Source organism: Vulpes lagopus, chromosome 3 (genome assembly GCF_018345385.1).
Source record: "Vulpes lagopus strain Blue_001 chromosome 3, ASM1834538v1, whole genome shotgun sequence".
In the NCBI taxonomy this organism is placed as follows: domain Eukaryota; kingdom Metazoa; phylum Chordata; class Mammalia; order Carnivora; family Canidae; genus Vulpes; species Vulpes lagopus.
In genome coordinates, this window is record NC_054826.1 from 51,517,059 (window position 1) to 51,541,916 (window position 24,858).

A 24,858-nucleotide genomic window follows, 5' to 3' on the forward strand; every position below is an offset into this window, starting at 1 on the left:
CCGTGTCTGTCATGAATAAATAAATAAAATCTTAAAAAAAAAAAAAAAAGCAAAAGTGGATGGATTCTTATCAAGATGCATATAGTCTAGCAAAGAGAAGCAAGCCCATTAACTAGTTCCCTCTATAATTAAAAAAAAAAGTTTGGAATGGAGGTTGAACCAAAACCTGAAATCAGGGGTGCCTGGGTGGCTCATTTGGCTAAGCGGCGGACTCTTGATTTCGGCTCAGGTCATGATCTTAGGGTCGTGAGATGGAGCCCTGTGCCCGTGAGATGGAGCCCTGTGCCCGGCTCTAATCAGGGAGGAGTCCGCTTACTCACTCTCTCCCTCCATCCCTCTGCCCCTCCCCCTGCTCTTGCGCGCGCGCTCTCTCTCTCTCTCTCTCTGTAAATAGATAAATAAAATCTTTAAAAAATCCCAGTCCTTTTCTTGAGGTGCAGTGAACTGGAAGGAAATACTAAAATGTAAACCAGCTGTATTAATAGCTATTGGGACCACAGGGAAATGTCTCTCTTCCCCATCTTTCTCTAGTTTAATTTAAACTTTCTTTACCTGACTTGCACTAGGTTTGGAAAAAATACAAAACTGAGAAAAGGTAGTCAACTCTATTGGGGCTATGAGTGCAACTGTTTTCAGAGAGTGGGGTGGCAAATGAGTTCAACCATGTTTTGCATTTGACCTTTTGAGTAGATCTCTATCCATCCTACTGGCCAGCATTGAGATCAGGGAGTCTATTAACATGTGATGCATTTAGCATAGAGTGCATTCATCTTTGGCAATCTGTTTGCTTTACCAGGAGTGTCTGAGTGGCTCTGTCAGTTAAGTGGCAGGCTTGATTTCAGAGTAGTGAGACCTGTGCCCAGCTCTGCACTCAGCTGGGAGTGTTTTCTCTTCTCTTCTCTTCTCTTCTCTTCTCTTCTCTTCTCTTCTCTTCTCTTCTCTTCTCTTCTCTTCTCTTCTCTTCTCTCTCTCTCTCTCTCACACCCTCTGCCCTCCCCCCACTTGCACTCTCTCTCTAAAATTAACAAATCTTTAAAAAGCCACTTTGCTTTACCAGCAGTAAGTTTTTCTCACAAAGAGATGCAAAATTATTTCAACAGTTTTCCCCATTCTTAGCAAATGACACAATCATTTAAGCTTGAGTATATCTTAGTACTTCTCTTCCACCCCGCATCTTTATCATCCAGTCCTTTTGGCTCTAGCTTTACAATATACCCCAAATCTGTCCTCTTCTTTCCCTCTTCACTGCTACCATCCTATTCTAAATTACCATTCTCTTGTCCTTGGACTTCTGTATAGTCTCTTAGCTAGTGTTTTTGCTCTCCTTCATGCCCTCTGCAATTAATTCTTCATACGGGCCGGAATGACTTTTTAAAAATCTACGTATGATCATGACACTCCTGCTGGACTTAGAATTAAAGATCTTGGTTCCTGATTCTCAGCCCTGTGCATTAGAGTCACCTGGAAATTCCTACTCCCCTCGGAAAAAAATTGTGCCACGGCTATGTATTCAGTGAATCTGATTAAATTGTTTGTGGTAGAGGTCTAGACTTCTGTAGATTCCCCTCAGGTACTTCAGGTATGCAAGTCAAACTGAGAAATGCCACTCTAGATGAGTGTTCTCCCATGCCTTCTTCTCAGACCTTATTTGCCAGCTTGCCAAGTTTGTTCTGCATTAAAAGTGTTCTCCCACTTTTGTTTTTTCTTGCTCAAGTAAACTTTCTACTTCAGAATTAGATTTATAGAAAAGTTGGGAAAATAGTACATAACTCCCCATGTCCCCTGCACTCAGTGTTTCTTATTAACATGTTACATCATTAATTTGGTACTCTTGTTACAATTAATGAACCAATATTGATACATTAACTCAAGTCCCTACTTTAATCAGATTTCCTTCATTTTTACCTAATTTTTTTTTCCTGTTCTAGGACCCCATCTCAGATACCATATTACCCTTAGTACCCAACTTTCCTTGGGCTCCTCTTGGCTGTCACAGTTTCTCAGACGTTCCTTGTGGGTTTTTTTTTTTTTTAAAGATTTTATTTATTCATGAGAGAGAGAGAGAGGCAGAGACACAGGCAGAGGGAGAAGCAGGCTCTATGCAGGGAGCCCGACGTGGGACTCGAACCCGGGTCTCCAGGATCACACCCTGGGCTAAAGGTGGCGCTAAACCGCTGAGCCACCGGGGCTGCCCCACAGTCCTTGTTTTTGATGATTTTGGCAGTTTTCAGGAGTACTAGTCAGGAATTTTGTGGAATATTCCTTAGTTGGAATCTGTCTGATGTTTTTCTCATGATTGGGTGACAGTTAATGGATTTTTGGGAAGGAATACCACAGAGGTAAAGTGCTTTTTTATTATATCTTATCAAGGGTACATAATGTCAACACGATTTATCACCATTGACATTGACTTGATCACCTGGTTGTGGTAGTGTTGGTAGTGTGTTGTAGGGTTTCTCAACTATAAAGTTAATCTTTTCCCCTCCTTTCCCGTATTGTACTCTCTGGAAGAAAGTCACTGCACATAGCTCACACTTAAGGAGTAGAGAGTTATGTTCTGCTTCCTTGAAGGCATAGTATCTACACAGTCTTTTGGATTTGTTTTGCACAGGATGTTTGTTCTCCCCTATTTATTCAGTTATGTATTTATGTGGACTTCAGGATGTTTATTTTGTATTTATTATTATAATCTATGACTGTTTTTGTATTTTGTTACTCAGATTTGGCCTCTGGCAGCTCTTTGAGTTGACTCTTCTTGATATACCTCCATCATTGTTTGGTTCTTTGGGGCACTTCCTTACTTTTTGGCACTAGGAGATTCTCTAGGCTCACTTGTATATTTCCTGCCCTAGTCCAGATCCTCAGCTATTTTATTGAGTGGAAAGTCTTGAGCTAAAAGAGTTCAAGAAAAATAATGTTGCATTTCCGTATGTCTCAGGAAACACTTTTTATGGTAACTTGTCAGATTGTCTATGAACAAACCCACTTTTTTAGACATTGATAAATCTTCTTTTCTTCACATGATATTTTATACAAGAACACTTCAGGTGTGTTATTAGATGTGACTGATTTTAACAAATCCTATTAGATTTGTATCAACTAGTTACATGTTATATTCATGGTCTTTTGTGAATCATCGCCTTTTTGTTTAAAAGATGGCCTATTTTGAGCCTTTGTATAGGTACATTCCTTAGTTGGAATCACCCATTTCTAGGATCACCCATTTCTCCAAGGAACTTGGTTCCTTTTTTTGGAGAATGGTTTAGCAACTGAAATTTGGGCATTCTGTGTGCTTGTTACTGGTGTGTGTGTTGTGTTTCTAGGAGCTCTGAGCTGATGGAGCAAGTACATATATATAAACTAAGTTAACTACTTCTGTCTATAACCATTCTGTATTAAACTAAACATGAGTTGATTCAGATGTCTCCAACTCTAATCCATTACCACATAGATCATTCTAGACTTCTGCCCTTGGTTATCTTTAATTTCCCACTTCAACACTGAGAAAACTGGCTCCCTGCCATCTGTTTATTTAATTGTTCAGTTCCTGTATATGTGGGTTTTTTTTTTTTTTAGATTAATTTATTTATTCACGAGAGATAGAAAGTAAAGACATAGGCCGAGGGAGAAGCCAGCTTCCTGCAGGGAGCGGAATGCAGGACTCCATCCCGGGGCCCCAGGATCACACCCTGAGGCAAATGTTCAGACACTCAGCTTGCTGAGCCACTCAGGTGTCCCCCTGTATGTTTATCGATTTAGTGGCTTTAAAATTAACACCCAGTGGCAAACAGCTGTATCCACTGGAGAACAGCTCTTATGTGGAGTTTCCTTTGCCTGTAGTCTTAACAGACTCCATTCATTTCCACAGGTATTTACATTAGTTCCTTTATGCTTCACCCCCTTCATTGAGGTTGTTTCCGTGTATTTATAATATAATTAGATTATTTTGTCGTAATCTGTATTCCATTTTAGGATCCTCTGACCTTTTAAATGATTTTTTTAAATTTACTTGCATTAAGATTCACTCTGCTATAAAGTTCTGTGAGCTTTGACAAATACATAGTGTCATATATCCATTTGCACTTGTTGTTTTTGCACTTGTTGTCCTGCCCAGACTACTCTTTCTGCATATTTTTCCATGAATGGACCCTTACCTTTCACCAGCTTTCTGCTGAAATGTGTCATAGTGTCATATATCCATTTGTACTTGTTTTTGCACTTGTTGTTCTTCTTATTAACATGTTACATGTTGTTGTTCTGCCCAGACTACTCTTTCTGCATATTTTTCCATGAATGGACCCTTACCTTTCATCAGCTTTGTGCTGAAATGTTAGCTCCTTTTAGAGAGTTTTCCTCAATCCAAAGGAATCCCCTACCCTAAAAGAGTGTTTATTTATTTGCTTTGTGCGTGTGATTTGTTTTGGTCAGTCTGCCTCTGGTAGGATATAAACTTAATGAGTGCAGGAACTGAATTTGTATCCTGGGTATGTAGAATACTGGGTCAGTGAACATTTGTTGATAGATAAATAAATAGTCCTGTCCTAGGTGTGTCCAGCATTGCATTATTCCTAGTGCATGGTTTTAGTACTCACCAGTAGTGATCAAAAGCAGGCTTGTTCAGTTGGACTTCCAGTTTACCCTGATTCACTACTTACAAGAGTTTTGCATGCAAATTAGGGTATTTCAGTATATTGAAGATATATTGAGCAATTACTGATTGTTCTCTCCTATCATGGTTCTCTTTTTCTAAAAAAAAAAAAAAAAAGTAAGTGACATACAGTATAATCTCTTGTCCTGGGTAGAACTATATAATACCATGAATTTCCCAGCCTGGCTATACATTAGGATTCATTGAGGAGCTTAAAGAAGAAGAAAAAAAAAAATCCTGGGCTTCATCTGTGACTTACTGATCTTCAGGAAGATTCTGCAAATTTGTGTTTTAACAGCCAGCTTAACATCTATTCAAAACATTTGGAATTTTAAGCGCCAAGGTATTAGTATGTAATGAGACTTGGTGAGAATGTCTAGAGGATTTCAGTTTATAGTGACAATTACCAAAGCTTACATAAAGGTCTTTTTAATTTGGACTTTTTCTATAACTTTTTAAGTTACTCTGTGCTATAGATATATCCCAGATCTTGCTCTCAAGGAGCTTGTATCCTCTGATAAGGTAATAGAATGAGTATAAATAATCATGGTAGGGGCGCCTGGGTGGCTCAGTGGGTGAAGTGTCTGCCTTCAGCTCAGGTCCTGGGATTGAGCCCCACATCTGGCTCCCTGCTCAGCAGGGAGTCTACAACCCCCTCCCTTCTGCCACTCTCGCTGGTTGTTCTCTCCCCCTCTTTCTCATAGAAAAATAAAATTCTTTTTAGAAAAATAATAATCATGGTAGAAGGTAGAAAATAATAGTTACATAAGAGAGATAGAAAACAATTTAAAGCAGAATGGCCATTCACCCTGAGAAGGTAAAAGTAGTCTAAACCTTTTATTTTATTTTATTTTTTTAAGATTTTATTTATTTATTTGAGAGAGAGCATGAGCAGAGGGGAGGAGGAAGAGGGAAAAGCAGACTCCCTGCTGTGCAGGTAGCCTGATGTGAGGCTTGATCCCAGGACCCTGGGATCATGACCTGAGCCAAGGCACACTTAAGTGACTGACCCACCCAGGCACCTGAGTAGAGTCTAATTCTTTTTTTTTTTTTTTTAAGATGATATTGATTTATTCATGAGAGACACAGGCAGAGGGAGAAGCAGGCTCCATGCAGGGAGCCCAATGCGGGATTCGATTCTCAGGACCCCAGGATTGCGCCATGGGCTGAAGGTGGCTCCAAACCCCTGAGCCACCCAGGCTTCCCAGTAGAGTCTAATTCTTAAAGAGAATGTATATGAGGAGGGGAAACCCTGGATGTCCCAGTCTTCTGCAAAAAGCTGTGAGAAAATTGGAAGTTAAGAGAAAAGTCGGCAGTAGCCAAATTGAGAAGAGGCCTGGAATGGTCAAAACTAAAGTCCAGACTGTTAGAGCTGTGAAAGCCAGTGGTGTTTTTTGTTTTGTTTTGTTTTGTTTTTTTTCTTGTAAGAGGGCTGGGGAGAGACAGAGGGATAGAGAATTCTGTCTCCACACTTAGCACAAAGCCTGATGTAGGGCTTGATCTCATGACCTAAGTTGGACACTTAAGCCACTCAGCTGCCCCAAAGCCAATGGGTCTAATTAATAGAGCTCTAGAGTAATTAAAAGAGCTTTCCAATTTCAGTTTTGAATTTTGTACAGTATTTTGGGCAGCCCCCGTGGCGCAGTGGTTTAGCGCCGCCTGCAGCCCAGGGTGTGGTCCTGGAGACCCCGGATCGGGCTTCCTGCATGGATCCCTCTTCTCCCTCTGCCTGTGTCTCTGCCTATTCCTCTCTCTCTGAATGAATAAATAAACAAATCTTAAAAAAAAAAAAAGAAATTTGTACAGTATTTTAAACATAAAACACTTTTTCCTATCAAAATTTACATATTAGTTGGGTTTTTAAAAAAATAAACAATTGCATACCTAAATAATACAAACTTCAGGTTTTTTGTTTTTTTAAGGTCTGGAAAGGACAATCAGTCCAAAAACTAAGTCCCTCATGGTGCACATAAAAGAAGCTAATCTTTTATTATTTATTCTATTTAAATATTTATTTATTCATGAGAGACACAGAGAGAGAGGTAGAGACACAGGCAGAGGGAGAAGCAGGATCCCTGCAGGAAGCCCGCACGGGACTGGATCCTAATCCGGGATCATATCCTGAGCCGAAGGCAGACACACTCAACCGCTGAGCCACCCAGGCGTCCCTATTATCATTATTATTATTATTTTTAAAGACTTAACTTATTCATAAGAGACAGGCAGAGACATAGGTAGAGGGAGAAGCAGGCTCTCTATGGAGAGCCCTATGCAGGACTTAATTCCAGGACCCCAGGATCAAGACCTGAGCCAAAGGCAGATGCTTAACTACTGAACCACCCAGGTGTCCTACTAAAATATTTTAGAATTAAATCCTAAGGGGTTAAAGTGTGTCTAGTCCATGGTTGTAGGGTACAGGAATAAGGCGGAACCTCAGGCTCCTGATTCAGAAGTGCATGTTACCACAATATTGTGAGGTTGAGATCAGTCTCTTTCTCCTGCTGCTTGCTGGTTGTTAAGAGGAATTTCTTTAGAACAGAGACTTTATCCTATTCATCTCTGTATGTATCTTTTGGGCATAGTAAGCAGTATATAGAATAGACAATAACAATAGACATTTGTTATATGAAAGGATGGATGGATGGATTTGGCTTTTGTATTAGACCTCAAAAGAAGTCTAGGATTTAGCTTTGTGCAAATTTCTGGTTATTATAAACTTCAGAAGAGATGGCAGGCCCAGGGATTAAATTAAGAGTCATCTGAGTAGAAAGGGCAGTTAAAGACTAAGGATTAAATGAGATTGTGGGTGTGGGGGTTGAGGAGGCACCTGAGTGGCTTAGTTGGTTTAGTGTCTGACTCTTGGTTTTGGTTCAGGTCATGATTTCAGGGTCATGAGATTGAGCCCCATGTCGGGCTCCACGCTTAGTACAGAGTCTGCTTCAGATTCCCTGCTTCCCTCTCAGTACATACATATATACATACAATCTTTAAATGAGATTTCCAGGGAGGGGGAGGTATAGACAGATGAAAGGACATTCCATGTAGAGGGGTGGAAGACAAGGAGCCAGAGAAGGAACAAAGTGAAATCTGAGGACAGTCCAAGGAGAAGGGAAAAGGGAAAAATACCATAGGGAAATCTAAGTGGGACACCTGGGTGACTCAGCGGTTGGGTGTCTGCCTTCGGCTCGGGGCGTGATCCCAGAGTATGGGATCGGGTCCTGCATCGGGCTCCCTGTGAGGGGCCTGCTTCTCCCTCTGCCTGTGTCTCTGCCTCTCTCTTTGTGTGTTTCTCATGAATAAATAATAAATAAATAAATCTTTGAAAAAATAGGGAAGTCTAAACAGACTCAGTTTTACACAGTTCATGTTATAAGGTAGGTTATGTGCTAGTAGGCAAAATGATGTAAGTTATTGAAAGGCATTACCTTTTCTCAGGAAACTTGTATTTTTATATTATTATGCATTATAAACAAGTGTTGAATTAAATAATATTTTGCTGGACCCAGTGTTGAAGAAATACTTAATTTTTTTAAACTTAAATTTGGGAGGAGAAATTGATTTTAATCACTAGTCATCTTAATTGAAAGCCTTGAAGTTTTAAATGGTAAGAAACTCATTCTTTTGTTCTATAGGAGTAATACCTGCTATAACTGACTAGATAAATTCTGAATAGTGACATTTTTGCCATATTTGAACACCTATCTTCAATACTTTTCAATGTAGTTTCCCAGCAGCATTCATAAGTATTAGGGAAATATCTACATATATACTGTTGGTTTCTCCCTAAGTAACTTTTTGGTTTTTCCTTCTTTTCAGGATCTGACTGGCATAGAATCTATGGATCAATGTCGCCATACCTTGGAACAGCATAACTGGAACATAGAGGTATAGGGGAATTCATTCTGAGCTTATTTCTTTTTTCCTGGTTTGATGAACCAAAGACCACTTTTCCACAGCAAGAATTCTCTCTTCATAGTTTCTTTTTCCTTCAAATTTGCAACTCTTTAGTCTTTAAATGTGTAGGAAAGATAAAAATTATGATCAAAGTGGACACCTGGGTGGCTGGGTGGTTGAGTGTCTGCCTTTGGCTCAGGGTGTGGTCCTGGGGTCCTGGGATTAAGTCCCTCATCAGGCTCCCTATGGGGAGTCTGCTTCTCCCTTTGCCTATGTCTGCCTCTCTCTCTGTCTTTCATGAATAAATGAATAAAATCTTTTTTTAAAAATTATGATCAAAGTTTATTATAAAATTAAGGGGCACCTGAGTGGCTTAGTGAGTTAAGTATCTGTCGTTGGTTCCAGTCATGATTCCAGAGTCCTGGGATTGATCTCTATATGGGGCTTCCCCCTCGGTGGGAATCTGCTTCTCTCTTTACCTCCCCCCCGCCCCCCATTCTCTCTCTCTCTCTCTCTCTAAGTAAATAAAATCTTTAGAAGAGGGCAGCCCCAATGGCCCAGTGGTTTAGCGCCACCTTCAGCCCAGGTTGTGATCCTGGAGACCTGGGATCAAGTCCTGCCTCGGGCTCCCTGCATGGAGCCTGCTTCTCCCTCTGCCTGTGCCTCTGCCTCTCTCTATCTCTGTCTGTCATGAATTAAAAAAAAAAAAAATCTTTAGAAGAAAAGTATTATAAAATTTTATAAAAGATGATGACCGAGGATGCCCGGTGGCTCAGCAGTTGAGCATCTGTCTTTTGCTCGGGGCATGATCACCTTAATGTGAACCTCTTATTGCATATTTTATAGTTTATTCTTCTATATTTTCTTGGTAGCTAGCTGTGTCATCTGCAACTCTTGATTTTTCCCCCATATATAGATCTTTTATTTCTTTTACTTGATCATTGAATTTCTAGAACAACAGTGTCACTTAGTAATAATAGCAAACATTGGCCTCTAATGTTTTATTATCGAGTGTGATGTTGTTTTGAGCTACATCACTAAAGATTAGTAAGCTCCATGAGAGCAGAGATTTTTTTTTTAAAGATTATTTATTTATTTATTTATTTATTTATTTATTTATTTATTTATTCATAGAGACACAGAGAGAGAGAGAGGCACAGAGACACAGGCAGAGGGAGAAGCAGGCACCATGCAGGGAGCCAGACTTGGGACTCGATCCAGGGTCTCCAGGATCACGCCCTAGGCTGCAGGTGGTGCTAAACCGCTGCACCACCGAGGCTGCCCCTATTTTTTGGTTTTGTTAATAACTGCTGTCTTCCTAGCATCTGAAACATTCCAGCACATCATTAGGCACTCAATATATATCTGCCAACTATTTTCCAATTTTAGTATATTCATACAATCTCTGTTGAGATTACTGTTTTAATTATAGTATGTTAATTGAAGAAGGTGCTAGATTTCATAAAATATTCCTGAGTTATATTTAGTTATTCAACACACTTTTTTTTTTTTTTTTTTTTTTTTTTTTTTTTTATTCAACACACTTTTGAGCAACTAAATTCTAGGTCTGGCACTATACCAGAGAACAAGATTAATATCCTACTCCCGTGGAGCTTAATTCTAGATAATTTCAATTTGTAATAAATGCTGTGAATAAGATGACTGTAGAAAATGTCACAGGATCTGAGAGTTATTCTAAATAGGGTGATAAAGTAAGGCATTTCTGAGGAGGTTATATTTGAGCTGACACCTGAATGATGAATATGAGCATTTGGGGCAGGGAATGCATTTTAGACAGAGGGAATGAATGATGTTGCTCTGTATGATAATTTTGTGCTATCTCCTTGTTAGATTTTTATTTCAAGCATGTGCTGGCTTTATAAGATGACTGACTTGATAAAATGAATTGAAAAGGTTACATAGCGTAGATTTGAAAAAAAGCACATGAAAATTTATTTCTGCCAATTTTCTTTTAACTTTTTCAAGTTTCCCCCATCATTCATAATTTGCTATATCTTTCTCTTTTAATATTTTATTTATTTATTTGAGAGAGAGACAGAGGACAAGCAGGGGAGGGGCAGAGGGAGAGGGAGAAACAGACTCCCCATTGAGCAGGGAGCCTGACATGGGGCTCAGTCCCAGGACCTTGGGATCGTGACCTGAACCGAAGGCAGATGTTAAACCACCTGAGCCATCCAGGTGCCCCTTTACTACATCTTTCTTGATAAGCTTTCTTAGAAGATGCTTTTTCCCCAGAGATTTTCTCTCTCTTTTCTTTTTTTTTTTTACATAGGCTATACAAAGGAACATATCTTCTGCTCTTTTCTGTATCTATTGTTGCCCCTTCTCTCTCTCTCTCTCTCTCTTTTTTTTTTTTTTTTAAGATTTTATTCATTTGAGAGAGAGAGCTTGTGTACAGATGGGGAGAGAAGCAGAGGAAGAGGGAGAAGCAGACTCCCCCTTGAGCCCATGATGGACTTCATCCCAGAACCCTGAAATTATGACCCGAACTGAAGGCAGAGACACTTAACCAACTGTTTCACCCAGGCACCACTTTTTTTTCCCCTTCTTAATAAGTGAGACTTGATGGAGACTGGTTTATTTTATTGTTTATGTGTTTGGTTTATGAAAAGCTCTTGTATTTATCAGCTCCTTTTTTCTGTGTTTCTTTTTTTTTTTTTATTTAAGAAAAATCTAAAAAAAAAAAAAAACCCCCCAAAAAAAAAAAAAATATTTTCACACTTCTTGTAGATCTGTACTCTTTTTTTAGCATATTGATTTTTTTTTTATCTTTTCTTTTTTAATTTTTTTTTTATTTATTTATGATAGTCACAGAGAGAGAGAGAGGCAGAGACACAGGCAGAGGGAGAAGCAGGCTCCATGCACCGGGAGCCTGACGTGGGACTCGATCCCGGGTCTCCAGGATCGCGCCCTGGGCCAAAGGCAGGCGCCAAACCGCTGCGCCACCCAGGGATCCCAGCATATTGATTTTTATAGCTTGGTTAATTTATTTGTGTTCTTTCTTGCATTTAAGGTTATGAATTTCTTCTGAAAATATATTTTTAAAGTTTAGATTTTCTTCTTTGACCCAAAAGTTATTTAGGAACATACATGGAATTCCTCATATCTTGTTTTTTTATTATTTTCATATTAATTTTTCATTTTATTTCATATAGATATGTATTGAGGTTTTTGTGTCTTAATGTTCCATTAACATTATGAAATATATATATATACATAATAATTATATATATAATATATATATATAATAATATGAAAAGTGCAATTGCTGGGTCGTAGGGCAGGTCTACTTTTAACTCTTTGAGGAACCTCCACAGAGTTTTCCAGAGTGGCTGCACCAGTTCACATTCCCACCAACAGTGTAAGAGGGTTCCCTTTTCTCCGCATCCTCTCCAACATTTGTGGTTTCCTGCCTGGTTAATTTTCCCCATTCTCACTGGTGTGAGGTGGTATCTCATTGTGGTTTTGATTTGTATTTCCCTGATGGCAAGTGATGCAGAGCATTTTCTCATGTGCGTGTTGGCCATGTCTATGTCTTCCTCTGTGAGATTTCTCTTCATGTCTTTTGCCCATTTCATGATTGGATTGTTTGTTTCTTTGGTGTAAGTTTAATAAGTTCTTTATAGATCTTGGAAACTAGCCCTTTATCTGATACGTCATTTGCAAATATCTTCTCCCATTCTGTAAGTTGTCTTTTAGTTTTGCTGACTGTATCCTTTGCAAAAGCTTCTTATCTTGATGAAGTCCCAATAGTTCATTTTTGCTTTTGTTTCTTTTGCCTTCGTGGATGTATCTTGCAAGAAGTTACTGTGACCAAGTTGAAAAAGGGTGTTGCCTGTGTTCTCCTCTAGGATTTTGATGGAATCTTGTCTCACATTTAGATCTTTCATCCATTTGAGTTTATCTTTGTGTATGGTGAAAGAGAGTGGTCTAGTTTCATTCTTCTGCATGTGGATATCCAATTTTCCCAGCATCATTTATTGAAGAGACTGTCTTTCTTCCAATGGATAGTCTTTCCTCCTTTATCGAATATTAGATGACCGTACATTTCAGGGTCCCCTTCTGGGTTCTCTATTCTGTTCCATTGATCTATGTGTCTGTTTTTGTGCCAGTACCACACTGTCTTGATGACCACAGCTTTGTAGTACAACCTGAAATCTGGCATTGTGATGCCCCCAGCTATGGTTTTCTTTTTTAAAATTCCCCTGGCTATTCGGGGTCTTTTCTGATTCCACACAAATCTTAAAATAATTTGTTCTAACTCTCTGAAGAAAGTCCATGGTATTTTGATAGGGATTGCATTAAACGTGTATATTGCCCTGGATAACATTGACATTTTCACAATATTAATTCTGCCAATCCTTGAGCATGGAATATTTTTCCATCTCTTTGTGTCTTCCTCAATGTCTTTCAGAAGTGTTCTATAGTTTTTAGGGTATAGATCCTTTACCTCTTTGGTTAGGTTTATTCCTAGGTATCTTATGCTTTTGGGTGCAATTGTAAATGGGATTGACTCCTTAATTTCTCTTTCTTCAGTCTCATTGTTAGTGTATAGAAATGCCACTGATTTCTGGGCATTGATTTTGTATCCTGCCACGCTACCAAATTGCTGTATGAGTTCTAGCAATCTTGGGGTGGAGACTTTTGGGTTTTCTATGTAGAGTATCATGTCATCGGCGAAGAGGGAGAGTTTGACTTCTTTGCCAGTTTGAATGTCTTTAATGTCTTTTTGTTGTCTGATTGCTGAGGCGAGGACTTCCAGTACTATGTTGAAGAGCAGTGGTGAGAGTGGACATCCCTGTCTTGTTCCTGATCTTAGGGGAAAGGCTCCCAGTGCTTCCCCATTGAGAATGATATTTGCTGTGGGCTTTTCGTAGATGGCTTTTAAGATGTTGAGGAATGTTCCCTCTATCCCTACACTCTGAAGAGTTTTGATCAGAAATGGATGCTGTATTTTGTCAAATGCTTTCTCTGCATCTAATGAGAGGATCATATGGTTCTTGGTTTTTCTCTTGCTGATATGATGAATCATATTGATTGTTTTATGAGTGTTGAACCAGCCTCGTGTCCTGGGAATAAATCCTACTTGGTCATGGTGAATAATTTTCTTAATGTATTGTTGGATCCTATTGGCTAGTATCTTGTTGAGAATTTTTACATCCATGTTCATCAGGGATATTGGTCTGTAATTCTCCTTTTTGGTGGGGTCTTTGTCTGGTTTTGGAATTAAGGTGATGCTGGCCTCATAGAACGAATTTGGAAGTACTCCATCTCTTTCTATCTTTCCAAACAGCTTTAGGAGAATAGGTATGGTTTCTTCTTTAAACGTTTGATAGAATTCCCCTGGGAAGCCATCTGCCCTCGACTTTTGTGTCTTGGGAGGTTTTTGATGACTGCTTCAATTTCCTCCCTGGTTATTGGCCTGTTCAGGTTTTCTATTCCTGTTCCAGTTTTGGTAGTTTGTGGCTTTCCAGGAATGCGTCCATTTCTTCTAGATTGCCTAATTTATTGGCGTAGAGCTGTTCATAATATGTTTTTAAAATCATTTGTATTTCCTTAGTGTTGGTAGTGATCTCTCCTTTCTCATTCATGATTTTATTAATTTGAGTCTTCTCTCTCTTCTTTTTATAAGGCTGGCTAATGGTTTATCTATCTTATTAATTCTTTCAAAGAACCAACTCCTGGTTCTGTTGATCTGTTCCACAGTTCTTCTGGTCTCGATTTCGTTGAGTTCTGCTCGAATCTTTATTAACTCTCTTCTTCTCCTGGGTGTAGGATCTATTTGCTGTTTTTTCTCTAGCTCCTTTATGTGTAAGGTTAGCTTTTGTATTTGAGTTCTTTCCAGTTTTTGAATGGATGCTTGTATTGTGATGTATTTCCCCCTTAGGACTGCTTTTGCTGTATCCCAAAGATTTTGAACGGTTGTATCTTCATTCTCATTAGTTGCCATGAATCTTTTTAATTCTTCCTGAATTTCCTGATTGACCCTTTCATCTTTTAGCAGGATGGTCCTTAACCTCCACGTGTTTGAGGTCCTTCCAAAGTTCTTGTTGTGATTTAGTTCTAATTTCAAGGCATTATGGTCTGAGAATTTGCAGGGGACAATCCCAATCTTTTGATATCGGTTCAGACCCGATTTGTGATCCAGTATGTGGTCTATTCTGGAGAAAGTTCCATGTGCACTTGAGAAGAATGTGAATTCAGTTGAGTTTGGATGTAAAGTTCTGTAGATATCTGTGAAATCCATCTGGTCCAGTGTATCATTTAAAGCTCTCGTTTCTTTGGAGATGTTTTGCTTGGAAGACCTATCGAGTATAGAAAGAGCTAGATTGAAGTCACCAAGTATAAGTGTATTATTATCTAAGTATTTCTTCACTTTGGTTATTAATTGATTTATATATTTGGCAGCTCCCACATTCGGGGCATATATATTGAGGATTGTTAAGTCCTCTTGTTATAGATAGATCCTTTGAGTGTGATATAGTGTCCCTCTTCATCTCTCACTACAGTCTGTGGGGTAAATTTTAGTTTATCTGATAGAAGGATGGCTACCCCTGCTTTCTTTTGAGGACCATTTGAATGGTAAATGGTTCTCCAACCTTTTATTTTCAGGCTGTAGGTGTCCTTCTGTCTAAAATGAAGTCTCTTGTAGACAGCAAATAGATGGGTCCTGCTTTTTTATCCAGTCTGAAACCCTGCGCCTTTTGATGGGGTCATTAAGCCCGTTCACGTTCAGAGTTACTATTGAGAGATATGAGTTTAGTGTCACCATGATATCTATTCAGTCCTTGTTTTTGTGGATTGTTCCACTGAACTTCTTCTTAAAGGGGAATTTTAAGAGTCCCCCTTAAAATTTCTTGCAGAGCTGGTTTGGAGGTCACATATTCTTTCAGTTCCTGCCTGTCTTGGAAACTCTTTATCTCTCCTTCCATTTCAAATGAGAGTCTTGCTGGATAAAGTATTCTTGGTTGCATGTTCTTCTCATTTTGGACCCTGAATATATCCTGCCAGCCCTTTCTAGCCTGCCAGGTCTCTGTGGAGAGGTCTGCTGTTACCCTAATACTCCTCCCCATAAAAGTCAGGGATTTCTTGTCTCTTGCTGCTTTAAGGATCTTCTCTTTATCTTTGGAATTTGCAAGCTTAACTATTAAATGTCGAGGTGTTGAACGGTTTTTATTGATTTTAGGGGGGGATCTCTCTATTTCCTGGATCTGAATGCCTGTTTCCCTTCCCAGATTAGGAAAGTTTTCAGCTAGGATTTGTTCAAATACATATTCTGGCCCTCTGGCCCTTTCGGTGCCCTCAGGAACCCCAATTAAACGTAGGTTTTTCTTCCTCAGGCTGTCGTTTATTTCCCTTAATCTATCTTCATGGTCTTTTAATTGTTTGTCTCTTTTTTCCTCAGTTTCCCTCTTTGCCATCAACTTGTCTTCTATGTCACTCACTCATTCTTCCACCTCATTAACCCTCGTCGTTAAGGACTTCTAGTTTGGATTGCATCTCATTTAATTGATTTTTAATTTCTGCCTGATTAGCTCTAAATTCCGCAATCATGAAGTCTCTTGAGTCCTTTATGCTTTTTTCTAGAGCCACCAGTAGCTGTATAATCGTGCTTCTGAATTGGCTTTCTGACATTGAATTGTAATCCAGATTTTGTAACTCTGTGGGAGAGAGGACTGTTTCTGATTCTTTCTTTTGAGGTGAGGTTTTCCTTCTAGTCATTTTGCTCAGTGCAGAGTGACCAGAAGCAAGTTGTATTGGGAAAAGGAGAAAAAAAGAAAGAAAATAGAAAAAGAAAAAAGGAAGAAAAAAAGAAAAGAAAAGAAGAGAAAGAAAAAGAAAGAAAGAAAAAAGGGTGAGGGAAGGAAACAAATCAAAAAGCAAAACAAAACAAAACAAAAAACTAACAAAGAAAACAAAACAACAACAACAACAGAACACCACGGGGCAGTATCTTCTGTTTCTGTATACTTTAAGTCCCTTGACTTCCCCTGGAATTTGTCCGTCTAGTTGGTCTTCTGGGGGAGGGGCTTGTTGTGCTGATTTTCAGGTGTTAGCACTTGGGGGAGCTGCTCTGCCCCCTGCCTGGTGCAGGGCTCAGTGGGGGTTGTTTATCCCGTGAGGCCCCAGGAGGAACAACCCCAGTGGCAGCGGCCAGGTCTGGAGCCCTGGATTCAGCCCCCGCAGTAACTATGGAGCTCTGTCTGCAGGGCCTGGAGGCTCCGGAGCGAGGCCACTGATATGCTCAGCTCCGGGCAGGAGCGTCCTTTCGGTCCTGGGCCCTCCCGGCCTCTGCCTGTCCCGGGGGCGGCCAGATCCTGGGCTGTGTCCCGGCGCCCTGTGCTCCGGGGCCTGTGCTGTTGGATTTGCGCTCCCGGCCGCCCAGCCCCCTCTCAGCGGAGCTGCCGCCTGAGCCCCTCCGAGCTGCTCCCAGGCTGCCCAGGCCCCTCCGCATGGAGCCTCTTCCTCTGCCTAAGCCCCTCCAAGCTGCTCCCGGCTGCGCAGCCCACTCCAGGGAGCCGCCGCCCGCAGCCCACTCCAGGGAGCCGCCGCCCGAGCCCCTCCGGGCTGCTCCCGGGTCCAGCCGTGCAGCGCTGCAGCCCTTTCGGGAGCTCGGCACACTCTCCTCTCCCGGGGCGCAGTTCCTCTGTTACTGTCGCAGGGAGCCCGAGGGCATCCCCGCCCTCCTGGGGTCCTGCTCCAACTCCCTGTGAGCCCCTTTCCGCCTGGGAAGGTTAGTGCAGCTTCTGCTTCTCCAGATGGAGCTCTCCTGCCCTGGGGACACTCGCCCCGTCCTCGCAGGGCCCCTCCCCCTTGGAGGCCTTTTGTTTCTTTATCCCCCCCCCCCCTTCCTACCTTGATAGAAGCACAAACTCTTCTCACTGTAGCATTCTAGCTGTTCTCTCTTTAAATCTCAGGCCGAATTCGTAGATTTTCAGGATGATTTGAAGGTTTTCTAGGTAATTTGGTGGGGACAGGTGATTTGGAGACCCTACTCTTCCGGCATCTTGCCCCTCCTCTCATATATAGAATTTAAGAAAGAAAACAACTTTTCATTGTCTTTTACATTGAAATCTGTTGATCTATCTTGCAATTTTTGTTGTTGTTTAGTTTCTTATGAATGGTCTTTTTTTGAAAGATATTATTTATTGGGGCACCTGGGTGGCTCAGTGGTTGAGCAGTCTGCCTTCAGCTTGGGTCTTGAGATTGAGTCCTACATGAGGCTCCCTGCAGGGAGCCTTCTTCTCCCTCTGCTTATGTCTCTGCCTCTTTCTCTCTGTGTCTCTCATGAATAAATAAATAAATACAGTCTTTAAAATAAAGAAATAAAAAATACTATTTATTTTAAAGAGAGAGCACACATGTTGCCAGCAGTGGGGAGAAGCAGAGAGAGAGACAAGCAGACTCCATGCTAAGTGAGGGGCCTCTCTTGGAGCTCACCCCCACTACCCTGATGAGATCATGACCCCAGCTGGAAATCAAGAGTTGGACATTCAGCTGACCCCTGGGCACCCCATGAATGGTCTTTTTAATGTAATTAGTAGATAGTTCCACACACAATTTTTTGAGAGCCGTCACTTTTCTTCAATTATTTTTTTGAGGTATAGCCTTAGTTTTTATTTGTTTTAAGGTATAGTCTTAATTTTTATTTGTTTTAATTAAAAATGGTTTTTGTTGAAGTGTAATTGGTATTTAACATTATATTAGTTTTAGGTATAATGATTTCAGTATTTATATTGCAAAATGATCACCACAATAAGTCTGGTTAGTGGTATCTGTCAACATACGTACAGTTTTTTTTTTTCCTCTTGTAATGAAAACTTCTGAGATCTACTTTTATCAGTTCTTTAGCTCCCATCATCCTTGAAGCCCACTGGCCACTCACCTCTTGCTTTTGTGCCTTGACTCTGCCTATGGAGAAAATATTTGGACATGAGTGACATTAGGACTCTAGATCCAGTCATCTCTTTCTTAAGTTATACCTCTAGTTCTTTCCTGTGTTGAATGTCCCCCATACTTGTTTCCCAAGAATAAATGGTTCCTTAAAGGCTATCATGAGTCAAAAGTGGAATTGGCAGCAGCAGATATTAGATAAAGCTATCTGGGTGTCTGCCACCTGCTTCTCCTCCCCACCCCACCCCCATTACTTATGTAGGTATGGTTGTCTTGTAGAAAGCCAAACTGTTGAGTACCAGTTTAAAGAGGAAATCTAAGCACATCTAGCAAGGTAGTGGTGTTAGCTGGCAGTAGGTACTCAGTTCCCTGCCGTGTGAAATGCTCTATAGGACTGCTTGAGTATCCTTCCAGCGTGGCAGTTGACTTACTGTTTAACTTGATTCTCTCTGTGTTGAAGACTACATCTGATCTCTCTTTCACCATCCTGGGCTTTGTGCTTTCTTTGTCACTTTTCTTTGTCACTCCCCTTGTCACTTGCCTCCCTAAGATCCACTGAAAAGTAATTGATGTATCTTGTACTTTGTAAGGATCTTTGACCATTGCATGATTTTGTAACTTCAAGCATTGATTATTTGGAAAATAGGGTTCCTTGAATTAATACAAATTTTCTAAATGTTACATTTTACTATATAATTTCATGTCTTTTTTTTTTTTTTAATTTTTTTGTTAACTTTTATTTATTTATGATAGTCACAGAGAGAGAGAGAGAGAGAGGCAGAGACATAGGCAGAGGGAGAAGCAGGCTCCATGCACTGGGAGCCCGACGTGGGACTCGATCCCGGGTCTCCAGGATCGCGCCCTGGGCCAAAGGCAGGCGCTAAACCGCTGCGCCACCCAGGGATCCCCTAATTTCATGTCTTAATAACACCACCAAACTCATCAGAAAAGCTTTTAAAAAGTATTAGAAATTGCCAGGTTTACAATGGCAAACAGAAGTTTTCCAAAATTCTACTTTTTCCCTGGGAGATCTAATTTATATAATTGAGCACTATTGCTGTCAGTTGTGGGTTTTAAATAACAGCTCTATTATTGATATGTGTTTCACATACCAAAGAGTTCACCCATTTAAAATGTGAAATTCGGGATCCCTGGGTGGCGCAGCGGTTTGGCGCCTGCCTTTGGCCCAGGGCGCGATCCTGGAGACCCGGGATCGAATCCCACGTCGGGCTCCCGGTGCATGGAGCCTGCTTCTCCCTCTGCCTGTGTCTCTGCCCCCCTCTCTCTCTCTCTGTGTGTGACTATCATAAATAAATAAAAAATTTAAAAAAATAGCCTTTTAAGAAAAAATGTGAAATTCAGTAGTTTTTAGTATATTCACAAAGTTGTGCAGCCATTACCACCATCAGTTTTAAAACATTTTCCCCAAAATATTTTAGAATATTGACATTACTCCTCCCCCCCCCAGAAAAACCCGTACCCTTTAAACTATTACCCACCAACTTCTATCCCTCCATCCCCCTAAGCAACTGCTAATCTACTTTCTGTTTATGGATTTCCCTTTTCTGGACTTGCATGTGAATGGAATCATAGTTACATGGTCTTTGGTGACTGGCTTCTTTCACTTAACAATATTTTCGATGTTTATCCATATTTGTAGCATATATCAGTATTGCATCCTTTTTTTGTGTTTACCATTTTAACCATTTTGGGGTTTACAGTTTTGTTGCATTAAGTACATTTATATTGTGCCACCTGACCACTGTCCATTTGAAGAACTTTTTCTTCATCCCAAACTGAAACTCTACCTATTAAATGATTATTTCCTATTATCATCTTCCCCTGCCCTCTGGTAACCACAATTCTGCTTTTTGTCTCTATAGAATTTGGTTATTCTAGATACTTCATATAAATGACATCAGAGGGTATTTGTCCATTTGTGTCTGGTTTATTTCACTTAGCATGTTTTCAAGATGTATGCATGTCATAGTATGTATCATTTCATTCCTTTTTATTGTCAAATCGCATTCCTGTTTATGAATATACCACAGTTGATAAACACTTGGTTGTTTCCACTTCTGTCCTTATCAGTAATGTTGTAGGGAACATTACTGTACAAGTTTTTGTGGAGATGTAACTTTTCATTTCTCTTGGATGTATTTGCTGAGACCTATGGCAACTCTGTGTTTAACCTTTTGAAGAACTGCCAGACTGTTTCCAAAGAGGCTACACTATTTTACATACCCAACAGCAGTGTATGAGAATTCCAGTTTCTCCACATCCTCCCCAACGTTAGTTAATATGTTTTATATTACAGCCTTCTTGTGGGTGTGAAGGTACTGTCTTGTGATTTTGATTTGCATTTTTTCTGATGGCTAATTATATAGAGCATGTTTTTATGTGCTTGTTGGTTATTTGTGTATCATCTTTGGAGAAATGTCTGTTCAAGTCCTTTGGCCATTTTTAAATTGTGTTATTTTTCATGATGAATTGTAAGGGTTTTTAATATATTCTAGATACCATACTCTGGTCAAATACACAATTTGCAAATCTTCTATTCTGTGGGTTGCCTTTTGACTCTCTTGGTAGTGTCCTTTGATACACAAAAGTTTTCAGGTTTTTTGTTTTTTTTTTAAGATTTTATTTATTTATTCATGAGAGACAGAGAGAGGCAGAGGCACAGGCAGAAGGAGAAGCAGGCTCCATGCAGGGAGCCTGACATGGGATTCGATCCTGGGTCTGTCTCCAAGATCACACCCACCTTTAGGTGGTGCTAAACTGCTGAGCCACCTGGGCTGTCCCAGTTTTCAGTTTTGATGAAAGTCCAGTTTATCTAATTTATTTCTTTTGTTGTTTGTCCTTTTAGTGTCATATCTAAGAACAGTTAACTAATCCGAGGTCATGGAGATCTTCATCTGTGTCTTTTTTTAAGCATTTTATAATTTCAGCCCTTATATTTAGGTCTGATGTATTTTGAGTTAATTTTTGTATATAATGAGATTTAGGAGTTCAGGCTCATTCTTTTGCATGTCAGTATCCAGTTGTCCCAGCATTATTTGTTGAAAGACTGTTTTTGCCATGTCAAATTGTGCCTTAATACTCAAAAATATGAAAACTTAGAGAACTACCTGGCATTAGCCACACTGCAAAGTTTAAAACCAACTATCATGGTTAGAGAGCATATAGGTGGGCACCCCAGGTGGCTCAGCAGTTTGGCGCCACCTTCGGCCCAGGGCGTGATCCTGGAGACCTGGGATCGAGTCCCACATCAGGCTCCCTGCATGGAGCCTGCTTCTCCCTCTGCCTGTGTCTCTGCCTCTCTCTCTCTGTGTCTCTCATGAATAAATAAATAAAATGTTAAAAAAAAAAAAAAAAAGCATACAGGTTCTTAAAAAGACCACCTTCACTTATGACAGTAACTGCAGGTTCAGGAATTTCCCAAAACCATCCTCAGGTTTGATAATTCACTAGAAGAGTTCTCTAAGAGCTATACTTGTGATTACAGTTTATTCCAGAGAAAGGATATAGATTAAAATCAGCTAAAGGAAGAGACATATAGGGCAGAATTTTGAGTTATAAATATAAAGCTTCTGTATTTCTCTTTCATAGAATCAAAGATTTGTAACATTATGCATGAAGTATTGCCAACCAGGGAAGCTCACCTTAGCTTCAGAGTCCAGAGTTTTCATTGGGATTTTATTATATGGTCATAAATAAATTTGATTGATCGCCTACAATTGAGTTCAGTGTCCAGGTCAATTGATACTACATTACCCAAAGTCCCCACTCTAAACTGTATAACTAGTCTTTCTGGGATGGCCATAAGATCTGGTAACGAAAACACTCCTGTCAGGTATATAGGTTATCTCCCAGAATCCAAAGCCAAAACCAGATCTCATTTTGGGCAGGACCAAATTTTTTACTACACTGGGACAAATACCCATTTCCTAGGGCAAAGTTAAGAAAAGAGTAAGGTTCTGGGGGACATCTGGGTGGCTCAGTTGGTTCAGTGTCTGACTCTTGATTTTGGCTCAGGTCATGATCTCTCAGGGTGAGATCAAGTCCTGTGTGAGACTCCATGCCCAGCGAGGAGTCTGCTTAAGATTCTCTGCACCTCCCCTCTGCACCTCCCCCCACTCACAAGCATTTGTTTACTCTGTCTTTCTCAAATAAATAAATCTTTATTAAAAAAAAATAATAATAAGGTCTTCCTGAATGTTTTCTGTCAGGAATTATATTGGAATCTTTACAAATGGACATTTCATTAAATTTTCAAATTAACCCTGAGAAGTACTATTCCTTCAGTTTGCACATGAGGAAACTGAGGCTCATAAGCCAACTGACTATTCTGAGTGGTAGAGCTAAGATTCAGACCTAAGTTACTGTTTCAAAGCCATGCCCTCCATCAAATACTGCTTGTGGTGACTGCTCCATTGCACAGCTCCAAGGGCAATTTCTACATTTTATTCTCTTTGGGTGGCTTTCCTTCCTACACTGAAGCACCTTGGATCCCAGCCACCCTAAATAACACATACCATCTGAATAAAAGCAGTTTTGTTTGCTGCATAAATAGGTCTTCCAGACAAGTTTCTTGGACTCCTCTACTGTGAATTCTGGAGTCGTCACCACACATTGCCTCCCAGCATAATAAATTAAAAGTCTATAAAGATATACTCAGGCAGCCCGGGTGGCTCAGCAGTTTAGTGCCGCCTTCAGCCCAGGGCATGCATGATCCTGGAGACTCGGGATCAAGTCCCACGTCAGGCTCCCTACATGGAGCCTGCTTCTCCCTCTGCCTGTGTCTCTGCCTCTCTTTGTTTCTCTCATTAATATAATAATATAATATAATATAATATATAATATAATATAATATAATATAATATAATATAAAAATACAATATAAAAAATAATAATCTGCCCTCATTAAAAAAAAGATACACTCATCAGGTGATCTGTTTTGAAACACCAAGCAATAGTTGCCTCATCTTTTCTTTTGGGTGGATTTAAGTATCACTGAAACTCTTACTACTGTTTTTTCCTTCTCAGGCTGCTGTACAGGACCGATTGAATGAACAAGAGGGTGTACCAAGTGTTTTCAACCCACCTCCATCCCGACCCCTGCAAGTTAATACAGCTGACCACAGGATCTACAGTTATGTTGTTTCAAGACCACAGCCAAGGGCAAGTTATTTTGTAACTGGAGTTTCCCCCTTGTTTATTTTATAAGTCCATTCACAAGGTTGTATTGATCTCTATATGATAGGAGCAAAGGAAATACTCAATGTGAATCTGTTAGTTAGACCTGGCACCTTGGCAGATTTATTGGGTTTATCATTTTCTCTGGATTCCTCAATGAGAGTAACTATCCTTTTTTGTTTTATTTTTGTCTTTGCTAGTTATTTGAAGAGTTCTGTACACCTTGTTTTGAGTACACAGTTTTATTTACATATCTAAAAATGTTTGTTACATGTTTAATAGATCTTTCACTATTTCTTTTTCAAGATTTTATTTTTTTAAGTAATCTGTACGCCCGACATAGAGTTCAAACTCATAGCCGTGAGATCAGTAGTCACATGCTCTACCAGCTGAGCCAGACATCCCTAGATGTTTCATTTTCACTTTTAAGTAAGAGTGTTTACTGGGTTTTTTTGTTGCTTCATTTTACTTAATTTTAAGCTACTTCTGGGAAAGTTATTTGGAATCTTTGTGGAGACCTTGGCCATATCTTTGAAATTCATCTTGAAGGGGTAGTAACTGGGAGGTGATGGTGGTTCCTTTAAATTCAACAGGTTAATTTAAGAGTGCTCCATTGTATCTGCTATTTTGCTGTTGGTGATCCAGATAGGAATAAAGAGCCAGTCCTCCCTCTTCAAACTGCACTTATAGTCTAATTAGGAAAGTCAGATATGTATATACTGATAATGAACTCCAGAGAACTTTTTGGAGTTTCTCTTTCTTATTCTTGAAGTTATCCCCAATCTCTTATACTTGGATTTAGAATTCCAAAAAGGAGTCTCTTTAACCTTGCAGCAGTTAGAATTTACTCAATTATTGTAACTTTTTTGTAGAGGACTTGACAACATTTTAAAAATGGGAGTTTCTAACTAGTTGTTTTAGGGTATGCTGAAGTAGAAGAAAACAGATTCCTAGAGCAATTATATGACTCCAGAAATTCTGTATATGCCTAATGCTTTGTCAGTTTGTTTGGGCTTGATTCAGTGTTTGGGATCCTAAGGTTAGCCATGAGGCTTCAGAACCCCCTGCCCATAGACACAGGGAAGGTCTCAGGTTGCACAATATGACATATAAGAAAGGCTTTGTAAACTGTAAAGCGTCTGTATATGTTCTAGTTAATAATAACATCAGCGGGGCAGCCCGGGTGGCTCAGCAGTTTAGCGCCA

At 39.9% G+C, this 24,858-nt stretch overlaps 1 protein-coding gene across 7 annotated transcripts in view; it reads left to right on the plus strand.

The window, feature by feature from the left end:
- FAF2 (Fas associated factor family member 2) overlaps positions 1 to 24,858 on the plus strand; it is a 115,894-nt gene that overhangs the window by 73,354 nt on the left and 17,682 nt on the right. For all 7 annotated transcript variants that reach the window (XM_041750067.1, XM_041750070.1, XM_041750071.1 and 4 more), the window contains 2 exons: positions 8,465 to 8,533; positions 23,504 to 23,638. In XM_041750067.1, coding sequence (XP_041606001.1) covers positions 8,486 to 8,533; positions 23,504 to 23,638 — 183 coding nt within the window. In that variant the 5' untranslated portion in view covers positions 8,465 to 8,485. The remainder of the gene's footprint in view (positions 1 to 8,464; positions 8,534 to 23,503; positions 23,639 to 24,858) is intronic.